The sequence below is a fragment of the Gopherus flavomarginatus genome, chromosome 15 (genome assembly GCF_025201925.1).
Source record: "Gopherus flavomarginatus isolate rGopFla2 chromosome 15, rGopFla2.mat.asm, whole genome shotgun sequence".
Taxonomy (NCBI): Eukaryota; Metazoa; Chordata; order Testudines; family Testudinidae; genus Gopherus; species Gopherus flavomarginatus.
The window spans coordinates 11624651-11639478 of NC_066631.1; the positions used below are offsets into that span (position 1 = coordinate 11624651).

General features: G+C 44.4%; 1 protein-coding gene and 1 long non-coding RNA gene across 3 annotated transcripts in view; one reads left to right on the plus strand and one right to left on the minus strand.

The window, feature by feature from the left end:
• SPPL3 (signal peptide peptidase like 3) overlaps positions 1-1314 on the minus strand; it is a 149641-nt gene extending 148327 nt beyond the window's left edge. The window contains exon 1 of one of the 2 annotated variants that reach the window (XM_050923629.1): positions 983-1314. In XM_050923629.1, coding sequence (XP_050779586.1) covers positions 983-1005 — 23 coding nt within the window. In that variant the 5' untranslated portion in view covers positions 1006-1314. The remainder of the gene's footprint in view (positions 1-982) is intronic. The other variant, XM_050923630.1, reaches the window with a different exon arrangement.
• Positions 1315-2325: 1011 nt separating this feature from the next.
• LOC127034635 (uncharacterized) lies at positions 2326-7751 on the plus strand. Its single transcript, XR_007769444.1, has 3 exons — positions 2326-2774; positions 4261-4974; positions 6641-7751. It is a non-coding gene; the product is annotated as an uncharacterized LOC127034635 (long non-coding RNA).
• The last annotated feature ends 7077 nt before the right edge of the window (positions 7752-14828 follow it).

The following is a 14828-nucleotide window of genomic DNA, read 5'->3' on the forward strand; positions in this document are numbered from 1 at the left end:
TCAAAATGTGAAAGAGTAAAGCACTACAATGCAAGTACTGCAATATTCTTCCAGTCAATTCAGTTGTTCCTTTGGCGTCTTTGCACAATTAGATTATCTGAAATATTTTCCTTTTTAATACTTGAAATCATCAAAAGCAAACTATGGAAGTAATCAGATCTTGAATCCCAGCTAAGCCTGACAGAGGGTCAGGACATACACACAATGTCCCCTATTCTCAGCCGCTCTGTTTCACTGGTCTCTTCACCCTGTTCTTTTATTTCCTGTATACAATATTATCAGTTCACCGGGGAAAGAACTCTGCCACACAGTCTTAACAAGAGAAATGTTCTGATCCGGACAAATATGGATCTGGAACTAAACTTAGGAAGAATTAATACCCACTACCTTTTAACTGCAGGAAACGTTTCCCTCCTTACTCTGGGTCGAAGAGGAGTTTAGTGTAACACCTACAGCCATGAACGTGCTCAAGTAACCTAAAAGGACTCCAGCTGCTACAAAAGGGGCTGAGAGCGCAGCGCTCGGTGTTTAGCGAGGCCTACTTACATTTGCAGCCGTTCAAGGGAGTATCTCCGGTGACTCCCCCAGTTATTTCTATAAACGGCCGTGCAGAATGAGCGCCCAGTTCCGCTGTTACAGGTTTACCCGACACCACGGGCCTCGCGCCCAGAGCTCCCCGCTGCCTCCGGTGGGTCTTACACACTCCCCTGGGGCAGGAAAGGGGCCTTACAGCCCGGTCTCCGAGCCGCCGCTCCATCCCCGAGGAGAGATGCATCGCCGACTCCTTGCCCACCCGTCCCCAAGGACAACACCTGCTCCCCGGCTCCCAGCCACAAGCCCGTCCCCGGCGGCCGCCTCTCTCACCCATCCCTGCACACACCACCCAGCCCTTCGCCCGGCCCATCCCCAGGTCCGTAGCATTCCCTGCCGACCCTCCGCCCGGCCCCCGAGCCTCCCCCGCCAGCCTGGCCCAGCCGCTCACCAGGAGTAGGTCTGTTCCGCCATGACGGCTGCGGGGCGGCCGAGCTGCGCGGCGGTGGCCAAGCCCCGGCTCCTCCTCTCCCTCACTTGCTCCGGGGCTCACTGGCGGCCCCGCTGCGGCTCCCGGCCCAACATGGCGGCGACTGTAAGCAGGGAGAGGAGCGAAGGGGTCCCCGCCCGGCGGGGGGGCTGCTCAGTAGCCACGCCACAGGGCCGTGCTCGGGCGCCGACGACGGGCAGGCCTCATGACCGGGAAGCGGCGACGGCGGGCGGACTGGGAGAAAGAGAAGGGGAAACTCCGCGTACCGAGCTCCAAGGCGAGCCCGCTCAGACTCTGCTCGCGCACAGGGGGCGGGGCCTCCGGTCGCGCGGGTCACGTGCCCACAACACGCTCACGTGCCGCCGCCGCCGCCGCCGGCCCACTGGCGCAGAAGCGTTACGGAACCTGACGCGGTTGTGTGCTGGGCCTGCCCGCACTCCGTTCCCCGTGATCGTCCGGGGAGGAGAGGCAGAGCCTTCTGCCGGGAGGGCGACCTGTTCGCTTTCTCTGGGGATGAGCTCGTCTTGCCTACGTATCCCCCACCCAGAGAACTGGGAAAGGAGCCGTCCCGGGCGGGGGGAGAGTCCGTTGTTTTCCCCTCAGTGCTGGGACATGGAGCCTTCCAGCAGGGGACTGGGGGAGTGTCTGAGCTAGTCACTCCCCTCGGTGCTGGGGACATGGAGCCTTCCGGGGCGGGGTGGGGTCTGAGCTAGTCACTCCCTTCGGTGCTGGGGACATGGAGCCTGCCAGGAGGGGGCTGGGGAGAGAGTCTGAGCTATTCACTTCTCTCTCGGTGGGGACTTGGAGCCTTCAGCGGGAGGGGCGTGTCTGAGCTAGTCACTCCCCTTTCAGTGCTGGGGACATGGAGCCTTCCGGGGGCGGGGCTAGAATCTGAGCTGTTCACTTTTCTCGTGGGGTCATGGAGCCTTCGTGCATGGGGGGAGGAGAGGGTTTGAGCTATTCACTCCCCTCACTGCTGGGGACATAGAGACGGAGCGTGGGGGGAGAGTCCTGATCTATTCATTCCCCTCTCGGTGCTGGGGACATGGAGCCTTCGCGGAGGGGGGAAGAGTCCTGAGCTATTCGCTCCCATCAGTGTGGGACATGGTGCTTTCTGCGTGTGTGTGTGATGTTTATTCCAGGTGCCCTTCCCGTCCCGGCTGGGTGCAGGACTCGAGCCTGCTCCTTCGGAGCTATTAAATTTCCCCTGCAGTGCAAGAAAGCTGCCTGGGGAGTAGAAGTAGGATGGAGCCTGCACCCGGCCCCCTTTCTCGCAGCTCAGCCCGAGAAGCCATACCCACCACGGCTGCTCTGGGGGTGCGGTTCTCTCCCTTTGCAGGGAACCATCTTTCCTCCCCAGTGGAACTGCCTTTGGGGTGGGGGGGTGGCTACGAGAGGAGCTCCTCTCAGCCCTTCCGCCTTTATATGTAATCGGTGTAAACAACTCATTAGGAAGGAGCAAAGAGAGTCTTGTACCTGATTCGAACCCTAAACGTTGGAGACAGAACAAAACTGGGCAATGTGCTGGGCGTCAGACTAGATGTTCATGATGGTCCTTTCTGGCCTTTGAGTCTATGAGAATTCTGACCTCTCACACGTCTGGTTTGTTTCTCTTAGTTCACTTGAGTTCTGCTGGCAATGAAAGTCGGGCTGACTGCCAGAAATCCCTCCTTCCAACTAGAAAGCTGGTTTGGGAAGTGTTCGCTGCAGGAGTTGGGAGTCTGCATGGCGGGAATGGCCCTGTTAGGGTGAGGTACAGACTTGAGCTCAGTGGAATGGGGAAATCTCAGGGAGTCTTTTAGTAGTGAATAGGGTGAACTCTGGGACTGGAACCCACACATCAGAAGTTTGAAAGTAACATCCATTTTAAGGAGGGAGGGTGTGCCTGAGTCTAATTTATGCATATTTTATTCTTACATGTTGCAGCTTGTGAGACCCAGAGTAATAGAGACAGTTTAATCATTTTGGGCTGGGATACCTAGGAACATCAGAATTGGCATATTAAATTAGTCCATCTAGTGGAGCATCCTATCTCTGACTGGCCAGCACCCAGACGCTTCAGAAGAAGGTGCAAGTAACTCCACAGTAGACAGATGTGGGATAATCTGCCACCTCCCATGAAAAATCTCATCCTAATCTCTAAAACTGTTTTAAACCCAGAAGCATGAGGTTTTATATTCTGTCAGAAAAATTTGTTAGCATTAACTGTTAACCATATAAATGTCCAATCATTCTGAATCTTTCTAAAGTCTTGGTCTTAATGAGTTCCACAGTCTAAGGCCTTGGCTACACTGGCACTTTACAGCGCTGCAACTTTTGCGCTCAGGGGTGTGAAAAAACACCCCCCTGAGCGCTGCAAGATACAGCACTGTAAAGCCTCAGTGTAATCAGTGCCACAGCGGTGGGAGCGCGGCTCCCAGTGCTGCAAGCTACACCTGTAGAGGATGTGGTTTATGTGCTGCGCTGGGAGAGCTCTCTCCCAGCGCTGGCGCTCCGACCACACTCACACTTCAAAGCACTGCCGCGGCAGCACTTTGAAATTTCAAGTCTAGCCATACCCTAATTGTTCTTTTGTAAGTGTGAGAGGTTTCCCTTGGTTTTCATAGCCACATTTCCACCTCCCTCACTGTGCTTGCAGAGTGCCATGTAATTGGTTGGTTGCCACCTTGCCCAGAAATTACAACATTGAGTGGAGTCATGGGTATATAGGACTCAATCCTGTGAGCTCATGAGCTTCCTCAGTCAAAAGGAGTTGATGTTGAATGCTGGGTTTGGGTATGTTTAGATATTTATTTAAAAATCTGGGGTGGTAAATGTAACTTTTATTTCAAATCAACTTGGTTTTTGTCCATATGCAGATGAGGTATGGGATTTGTGCACAGAGAGATAACTGCACTCCTCTCAGTTCCTGAGGTTGCTACTCTGTCTCCCTCATTACCTGGAAATGCTGAATTTGTAAGAGAAGACACTACTGACATTTAAAATGGATGTGCCAATCCAGCAATGCATGCATCTCAGTAGCTTCTTTTCATTACTTCTCCTTGCTCAAGAAATATCCAGTAGTAGCTTCTATGTGTTTCTTCAGTCAAGAAAAAAGAAAGGGGGAAACTCTCCCAAATTTACCTGCAGAGTGATGTCCTCCGAGTGCTGGGGGAGAACATGAGAGAAACACACTTATGGGGACTGTGGAGTGAAGGGGTGCACATGCATGCATACAGCTTGTCTTTTTGTCTTCAAAGGCCAGACTTCATCTGCCTGGGGGAAGAAACAAGCTAGGGGCCCAATCCTGCAAGTCCTAACTTCAGTGGAACTACTGGGATGAGAAGGATCACACCCTAATTTAACACAAAACTATATTTCTATTTCCTCTTTTACACACCTGGGTATACATACTGAAGCCTTGAAAACCAACTGCTTTTCCCATTGCTGTTTCAGTTCCACCAAATTCATGTGATTGCATAGGTACATGCTACTTCTGAGGAATAAGCTTATTTGTTTTTCAGTCAGAGGAGGGGCACTTGATAAATATCGTGTCCTTGGTACAATGATTCTGAACTTTTAAAATTCTCCTTTAATTACATTCACTGGTATGTTACAGAAAACTGACACTTACTATATTTGACTTTTTCTTTCAAGACAACAAAGGAGATTAAAGAAACCAGAAGCTCAGGATTCTTTTAGGAAAGCCTGCAGGGGGACAAAAGAACATTCAAAATGTCCAAACATGCTGAGACAAAATGCTAAATGGATGTCTCACTGTAACACCAAACACCATGTTAAAACCACCTGTCAGGGAGAAAACTTGTCACTTGTTGATACGACTTGTCCCTTCCCTCTTCTCTGTCTTAGTCTCTCTCTGTTTAGTGCTGCTGATAAATCCTGAATCCTAAGAATAATTGTGCTTCTGCTGAGTACAACTTGCGGCCCTGATCCCACAAGCTTTGTTCACTCAGGTAAACTTTATTCCATATTATTTTGTTTAAACTGCTTGCCTGAGTAAGGATTTGAGCCCTTGGACATCAGTCCATCTTTTCAGTATTTTTCACTATTCTCTTTAACATGGCAGAGGATAAAGAGCTAGTATTAAGTGACAGGTGACCGTAATGTAATTGCCTTAGAGATGGAAGAGCTCCAACTAGGCCTGGAATAAATAGCCCTTATAGTGTAAGTTTAAGGTACATGCAGAGACTGCACTCATTAACATAATGTTAATGACTGTAATTATAGTATTTTTTCTTTCAGCCATTGTCCTCAGTGCAGTATCAGGAGCTGGGTTACTTGGTCTTATTTGGATAGGAGAGTATTCAGGACCTATATTTTTGTTAGTTTTATTTATTGTATTGAAACAGGGCAGCTTTGTTTCAGGAGATTGATCTTTGGTTAGAGAACAGGATTGGGAGCCATGGGTTCTCCTCCCAGTTCTGTTACTGGCTCTCTGTGTAACCCTGAGGAGAGTCACTTCACATCTTTGTGTCTCAGTTTCACCATCAATCAAACTGGGATAACGATATGTCCCTACCTCACAGGGGTGTTGGGTGGACTGGTTAGTTAAGTATAGTAAATCTCTTTGAAGAAGGAAAGTATTACATAGGAGCTCATTGTTCTATGAAGTTTGTCTTTCCTGGGAGGAGGAGGGAGCACCCAAAATACCTGTACAATTAAAATAGTGCGTATTAATAAAATGACATTTGGAACTTCTTTGAGGCCTTCTCCTTCTCTAGCTGTACTCCTAAAGTACCACATATCTATGCTATGAAAACAGTGTTAAAGATGCATCATAGCTGATGGAGTGAGGAATGTCATCTCCTTCCCCTCTGTCCCTCAGAGGTCTTGCACTGAGCCAGTCAACCCTGTAATGTTGCCACACTTCTAGACCCTCCGCAAAAACACACACAGCAGGACCTCCTCTCAGGGGAAATCATTTTCTTTTCCCTGAACAGTCTCCCTTAAAGTAGCAATTCACTATTACCAGAACTGAAATTGGAAACCTGTGACACAGTGAGGAATTTGGGACTTTTAATTCTACTGCCCTGCAAACAGAGTTTCACTGGGAGCGATTCCCACCATACCATGCATCAGTCTGTTCAAACAATTTATTTTCACAAGTCTTTACATACGAGTTGAGCATCATAATCTGCTCTTTTCCACTATCAGAGGGGAGTGTAAATCAATACTTCAAGTACTTTTCAGTTCTTCAGATTAGTTTCCTGTACTCTTCTGGGAAGGGGGCATACAACAATTCTGGTATCCATAAAACAGCAGCATGCATGCTAACCACCCATGATGAAATGGTTTCTAATTCTACAGCCTGGAAAAACTCTACTTACCACATTAGTTTGAGGCACACGTGATTTTATCTGATGGGCAATTAACGTATCATCATATTTTCAGCACAGCATGGTAAAAGCAGGCAAGTAGACTTTGTGCCTAGGCTAGTAAATATTCATGATGATTTTGCAGGCATGCTCCAGCAGCACTACACAGTAACAATGAGACCAGTTCACAGGGCAGGTTTATTGCTTTCTCCAGATCCAGCACGCACGCACTCTTAGCAGCATGGGGTGGGGCATTGCTTGCATTCCCCAGATTATTTTCTTATCATATATCTCTCTTTCACAGAATCTCCTCAGACCTGCAAGAGATGGAGAGCCTTACTCTGAGTTTCAGTGATATCAGAGTCTGACATTACAACCTTCCTGGCCACACGAGCAGATTTTAAGGTAGCCATCCTACAGCAAAAAAACTTCAGGACCAGACTTCAAAGAGAAACTGCTGAGCTTCAGTTCATTTGCAAATCTGACACCATCAGCTCAGGATTAAACAAAGACTGTGAATGGCTAGCCAACTACAAAAGCAGTTTCTCCTCCCTTGGTGTTCACACCTCAACTGCTAGAAGAGGGCCTCATTCTCCCTGATTGAACTAACCTCGTTATCTCCAGACTGATTCTGGCCTGCATATTTATACCTGCCTCTGGAAATTTCCATTACATGCATCTGACGAAGTGGGTATTCACCCACAAAAGCTTATGCTCCAATACATCTGTTAGTCTATAAGGAGCCACAGGACTCTTTGTTGCTTTTGACATTACAGTCTCTCTTCAAGTGAGCTGCACTGCACTGCACTGCACTGCACCTTGAACATACACTGCTGCAGTGCCTAGACCTGTCAGAGCCATTTCAGTGCTGGCAGCAAACAAATAAGATCCTTCTTTGTCCCTGGTTGCTTAAGTAGCTCCCAAGGCACAGTAAGGTAACAGCATGGGAGAGAATGAGTGGTAGAGGAGAATCAGATGGCACCAGTGACAGCAAAGAGCCCTCCCCCATCAGCCACAAAGCTTGGCTTTTATCAGATGTCAAGTCTAACAGAGCCAGTCTTGATTCCTCACTGACGGAAATAGAGAGAGAAGAGCAGAGTGGCCTAGTGTGAAATGACCACCTTGCAGACAGAGACATGACAGGAATGGTTGGCCGCTCTTCGGAGCTTTGAGGGGAGCAGAGAGGATGGAAATGAGCAGGGAAATAAGGCAAAAATCAGAATTCCAGTCTTAGAATTTATCTGAGCTGCAATGGGTTCTTCTGCATTCAAGATCTTAATATGAATCTCAACATTGTAGATGGTTTAAATGTGTGCTCCTACCTCTGTTTATCCAGGCAGGTCAAAGAATGAAAGGATGGCATACTTGTGTGCACATCCTCCTCCTCCTCCTTTGGAGAGAGAGGAAACTAGAGATAAATAAGACTTGTTCCCTCCATCTCCCTAAGGCCAGTGCAGGGTCATTCCCTATACCATACTTTCTAGTTCTTTGTCCAGTCTAATTTTAAATGTCCATTAGATCTTCAACTATTTCCCTAGGGAGATGGATTGTCAGGGAAGGGCATCAAGACATCTGTTTGCTTGATCTTAACTACTCCCTGCACCACGTGGCAAGGGGAATTAAAGAGGCAAGACATTGCTCTGCTGAAGACAAAGCTCCAGGTTCAGCACCTACCAAAAATTAGCTGTTTACTCTCCTGCTCTACTACAAACTAATTTCCCATCATAATCCCTTCATAATCATGTATTCTGGTACCCCTTCCATCCGGTGAGGTGTTCACGGTTTGCACGAACAGCTGACATGTAACCGTGTAAAAAAACAAAACCAAACATTATCCAGGATTTCTCACAATCCCACGTGTTAATTAAGAATGAGCTCCCAGGGGACAAATCATCATAATCATCATCCTTTACACTTATAATAGCTCCTTTTCACCCTAACAGGGGGATTAGGAAGAGGAGGACAGCTTCTCTGTCTGGGAAGAGGAAGGATAGTGAAGTTAAATTAATTCATGCCAGTAAAGTACTTTGAAACACTCTGCTAGAGGTGTAGTAATGTCAGTGTGGCTGTTACGCTAATGGAACTATATGGGCTCCCTCTGGTGGTCTCTTCATTATAGGAAAATTTTTATTTGTTCCTTCCCCAGATGCTCCTTGGAGCCATGATGTGGATAAGTCAGGGGCTGACTCTGCCATAAAAAACTGCAACGTTTATTTGTCAGCAGGTATAAGAGGAACAGTTGAATATGATGGATGTAATTAAATACAATGATTACAATTTATGTTATTGACAGAACAAATCAGATGTTATGGGCCGGAATTTGCTCTCAATTCTTTTCATTCAACCTTCTGATTTAGGAGATAGATGGCCGTAAAAAGCAGAATTTATATAGCTTTAAAATAAGAATAATACCTATATAACACCCCCACATTGTACGTTCATGCTGTGACACTGACTGCTAATCCACAGTTAACTATTTTACTAAATATTCTTGACAAAAGTAACAATACTAGAATGGTTAATCAAAACCAGAGCATTATTTATCAGTAGAATAGAATGCCTCGTTCAAGATACAGGAGACACACCTTGTTCCAAAAGTCTGTCAGGAAATGCCAGCAATTCAACACTTTAAGACAACTCCCATGCAGTACGCTGTCCTGTCCACTGTTTGGGTGGGAGTGAAGGAGATTATTCATTATTATCTGAAAGTAACATGCACAGAACTTTAGAAAAGAGATGTCATTTTTTTATCTCACCCTTAAAAAATACATACAGAAGCTTGAACCTAAAATCTGCTTCCTTCTTTATTTATTTCTCCTTTATGAATTCACACTGATTTGTTAATGTAAAGTTGCTTATGAACACGGGGTTGAGCAAGGTTCTTTATTATTGTAAGATTACTCATATTATTTTGTGATTGAAGGGTTAATCTTAAGCACTGGGCTGCTGTAACTACGTTTATTCATAATTGGGAGGAAAAGAGTAGTGAATTGATTTTGCAAAAAAAAAAAAGGCATGGAAAACAATAAAATGGATGTTGAAAACAGATATAAGAAAAACAGACAAGTGTCATTTTGAGCCTTTGAATCTTAAAAGCTTCCTTTCACTATTAGAGCTGCAAACATCATATGAAGCATGGTAACGTAGTTCACATTACAGCCTAAATTAATCAAGTCATTCACAACTCAGTAAGTCAGTTATTTCAGATAAGGAAGTCCGCAAACACTGAACATTTATATTAAACAAGAACATTGATGCAGCAAAAACAAGTCCTTATCATCCAAACATTCATTATTATGGCAAAACCTGTCAGGTGCCATGCCATTAAGTCACAAGAATCTCTGCTGTCCAAATTTGTGCCACTGTACATTTTAGTTCTTGCTCTAGTAGTAGGACTGTAACTTAGATGGGTAAAGCACTGCAGCCTCCTCCTTTAACCTATTCCACAACTATAACGTCCTCATGGGATACTGCACCCAGTTGCAATAATCAGAGGTACCTGATCTAACAAACCCTTAATTTAAAAGAAAGAGCACTGCTGGTGAGGTTATCAATGAGACATTTTCCCCCTGCCCTCTTGCTTCACAGTCCGATAAAGCCGGTACGTCAGCTGTAAGACATGTTGCAAAGCTCATCTTTTCTCTTGGGTTGTTCAGGAAGGGAGGATTTGAGGTGGGGTATTATTTGATGGGGTTCTGAACTGTTTATCAGTTTATCTGTGGTTTGATGGATTATGTTGGGGAACAGCTTTTAGGCAGTAACGTTTTTATATTAAGAATGTTTACCCTCAAATTTTGTTGTAATTATTTGTCCAGGCATCTGGAGTTTAGAATAAGTACCTATGAAAGATTAAAAGTAGTAAGTCCTTTGGTTCCAACTGGCCTTCAGATGCAGACATTCTGAAATTTTCCATGTCTGGAGGTTGCAAGGGGGACCAGGACTAGCTGGGAGATGGTTTCAGGGTGCATCAAGAAGCTGTATCCTGTGGTTTTAAAGAAAGAGTATTGGATGTTATCTTCCTCACTTGTGTCTTTCAGTAATGACCCCAGATGTTGGCTCCTCTTGTCAAGAGTGGGCTCTTCCCAAGAAGCAACCAAGAAATCAAATGTGTCTAAGCTTAGGTGGTGTTCAGAAGAAATGGGGGCACTTCCTGAACAGGTACGTTTGTGCCCAAAGTACTCAATTCAAGGAAAGCTGCTGTGTAATACAGAAAATAATTCTCTGTGTTGCACAGAATAGTGAGGTCATTACACTACACTACACTACACAGAGGAGCAAACTCTAAAAAGATTAAGAGAAACATACTACAGCTCTACCCCGATATAACGTGACCCAATATAACACGAATTTGGATATAATGCAGTAAAGCAGTGCTCTGGGAGGTGGGGCTGCACCCACCAGTGGATCAAAGCAAGTTTGATATAACGCAGTTTCACCTATAACGCGGTACAATTTTTTGGCTCCCGAGGACAGCGTTCTAGTGAGGTAGAGGTGTACTATACTAGGCACTTTACAAGTGCAATGGAGAAATGTTAAGGTCTTAAATATAATAGAATAATTCACAATCAAATGGGAAGCCACCATCTTCACAGTATGATGATATAGAGCAGGACTTGGAAACATAATCCCAGATGTATTCATGAAATAGCAGAAGACTTTTTAAGTCCTTCAAAGATAAAGTATCTTTTTAAAAAAATTGGTCTCAACCACTGTAAATTAACTTTCCCCTTTTCACAGAAATATAGAATGCACATTGCATTATCTGTGAAAGATTTAATAAAGTTGTATGGGGCTATTATGCCTCTTCAGAGGCTCTCAGTAGTGGCAAAAATGCTGATGGCCGGTTTACACTTTGCTCCTGGTCTGTGTCAAGTCTACATCCAAACTGATAAATGCCACATGTGTGAAGTCTGCTAAGAGGTGCTAATTGCTACAATACTTCCCACCTAAACCGACCAAATGGACACAACTGTGATAATTGTATCTGTCCAGGGGAAATGTGAGCTGTACCCCTGAATTGCTCTCTGGAATCCCACACGCAATCTCCCAGGATTGTGCTCTGTCCATGGTAGCCATTCAGAGAGGTAGCTCATCACCTTTTTTCACCAGAAAACTGGGAGTTTCCCCAAGAAGTTGCTTACTCTTTATTCCTTTGCTGTCTCCTGCACATTTAAAGACTGTGGGTCACAATCACCTTTGCTTTGATGAATAAGAAGTGGAGATAGTTTTCTCAAGACCCAACCAGCTCTGCTCCAAACCTCAGCCAGAGTAAGTCATTGGACAGTGTCACACAAGACTTCAAGTCCCCAACATGAGCAGCCATCTTTATATGGTCAGTGTCAGTTTATATTTTTGTTAGGCATCTGAACTCAAAGGAGTCCCAAATGGCAGGAAGGAGGATGATCTTGTGATTAAGGCTTGGAGAGCTGGCCTTTATTCATGGCTCTGCAACATGTTTCCTACATGACCCTGGAAAAGCCACTTAACCTTTAGGTACCTTGGTTTCCATCTGCAAAATACCCACATCATAAAGCAATTTAAGCTCTGCAAATGAAAAATGCTATATAATTATTTTAATTCGTCTACCTTCTCAGGGTATGTGATTGTGATGCTTAATTCATTAATGTTTGTAAATCACTTTGAGGTCCACAAATGAAGGCATCTGAGACTGCTAATGTATCATTTTACAAAACCTTGAACTCCCTACAATTTCCAAGTGCTGATGCTGACTGGAACTTGGGCTCCTATGACTTAGCTGCACCATAACAAATCCATTCGGAAGAGAGATTCCTCATTTTATTCCCACATACCATGAATATGGAACCTGAAGGTTGTTTTTTTATTTTATAAGAATGAGACCAAGATACAGAATAACCCATTTTAGTGTAGGAAGATGCAGTGAAGGAGAAAGGTTCCTGCAATGACATGAGGCAGGCCCAGAATCTCCATCTCACACTGGAGCCTTCCTAGCATTGTTCCTCTTGTCCCAAACTCAATTTTTGAAAGGAAAAGTGTCAGGTCAAATTAAGTCTACAATTTGGGGGTTTGTGATTTTAAAAGTAAGTTTTACTAAATTTAATATTGATATAATGATCTTAAAAAGAAACAGTAGAAGGAGTTTCTTTGGATTTAACTCTTCCTCTGCAGTGACTGCAGCCCAGACATTAACATCACTGTGATAGTGCATAACAGTCTGAAAGTGAAACTAATAAACATAAGTTAAATTTACTATTATATTTTAATTGTCCAGGAAATAATTTTCCATTTATATTAAAAGAGGTACTGGTAGGTCAAAATAGAGCCCAAATTTGGGATTAGAAAGAGTTCATTTTTACAAAACCTAACAGTACAAATATTTCCACAGTTATTTTTATTATTATTGCTGCAAAGAACAAAGTTTATTTTAAAGAATAACATTCCTTTCCAGCATCTTTGTAATAGAGATGAACCAGAAAGTGAAATTATAGGAAACAATGATGAACTTGACTAGTCTAGGTTCATTATTTATTTTTTGCAAATCAGCACAAGAACAAATGGATATAAAATTGGCCATGAACAAATTCAAGGTGGAAATTAGAAGGTTTCTAACCATCAGGAGGGTGAAGTTCTGGAACAGCCTCCCAACAGAAGTTGGGGGTGCAAACAACTTAATTAGTTTTAAGGGAGAGCTGGACAAATTTATGAGAACTGTATAATAGGATTGCTTGTGATGGTGGGAGTAGATCTCACTTCTGGTTTATGTCATATCTTCCTGAAGCTCATGTGTCTGGGTTTCAGCTGGGAACTGACAGGTATCAGGAAGGGATTCTACCCCGTCCCTGGTGTATTCTGTGAGGATTTTTTTATCTCCTTCCTTTGAAGCATCAGGGATGACCATGGCTGGAAATGGGACATCAGTGGGGTGGGCCAGAGCTCTGAGGTGGCGCCAATTCCAAGCATTACCTTTCTCAAGTGTTTGGCTGACTGATTCTTGCTCATATGCTCAGGGTCTAACTGATCGCCATATGTGGGGTTGGGAAGGAATTTCCCCACAGGTCAGATTGGCAGTCTTCTATGGATCCTAATACTTAGATCTCATTTGGGTTTCATGGGGTCGGTGGCCTGTGATATACAGGAGGCCAGACTAGGTCCCTTCTGACATTAAACTATACAAAATTATTTCAGGTTTTAGCTAAAATATAACCCAGTGCAGAAAATGCATAATTTCTGAACCTGAAAGAATCCTTTTAATTAATGTTATATTTTTCTATACACAAAGAAAATGCATGCACCATTAACGTACACTCCAAATCAGGACTGTCGTTTAAAAAAATAATTACATTACTTTTCTATTTTTCCCTAAATACTGAGGAACACCTTAGACCAGACAGAAACTTTATATGTTTCCCTTTAAAGTTTTCCACCCACAGTTATTTGATCAGAATGTGAACTCTCTTTGTCTAGATGTTGTCCAATCTGCTCTTTATTTTGTTGTATGTTTGACACAACAAATACAAACATTCTTAAAATAAAAATACATTTTCAGTCTGAATGATTTATTTTAGTTTAAGGAAAACACCCCAGGAAAGAAACAGCAAGAACACTATGGCTGTTAAAGCAGCAGAGTGTCCTGTGGTACCTTATAGACTAACAGACGTATTGGAGCATGAGCTTTAATGGGTGAATACCCACTTCGTCGAATGCATGCATGCTCATGCTCCAATACGTCTGTTAGTCTATAAGGTGCCACAAGACTCTTTGCCGCTTTTACAGATCCAGACTAACACGGCTACCCCTCTGATACTATGGCTGTTGTGTCTGCATGCAGAGGTCCTAGAGACATATAGGTGCAGTGCACGGAAAACGAGGGGTTTGCAGTTTCATAGCTACATGCATCACAGCTGGGTTTTGTAATGACAACAAAAGCTTTCCAAACTTACAATTGGGGCTCAGACTATAGTAAGCTGTGCCTTTAACCAGGCTGAGGCTATGTTCCAGGACCTCAGGTTAGCCATGTTAACTTTACTTGTGTATTCTGCCCTGTGCCAAGGGGAGGAGGTGCTTTCTGGAGCAGACAACATCTGAAACAAAGGCAAACTATTAGTGAAAATTCCTGCTGGAGGGCTGACCCAGCAATCCACTGATGATTTGTTGTCAGAAGCAGCCCTAGGAGTTTTGCTGGCCAGGGCAGAAAATGTTTTTAGTGCCCACTATTGTGGCCAAAGAAAACAAACACCAAAGAAAAACAGACAGCCAATCAGCCAAGTGGAGAAAAAAAATACCACCAAAACCCTCAGAACTTGCTGGTAAGGGCAACCACCTTCCTTGCCCATGCCTAGAACTGGCCTAGCTTGTTGTGTTGTCATAATGCGGATCCATTTTTAAAAGCTTTGTCCTTCGCTGGCTCAATGTGCAATTGAACCTCTGCAGAGTGAGGCTTGGGAAGCCCCCAAAGGGAAGGGAGTGCCCCAGGTCGCTCTGCAGCATCACCTTTGGTCAGTTCTTGGGCTGTG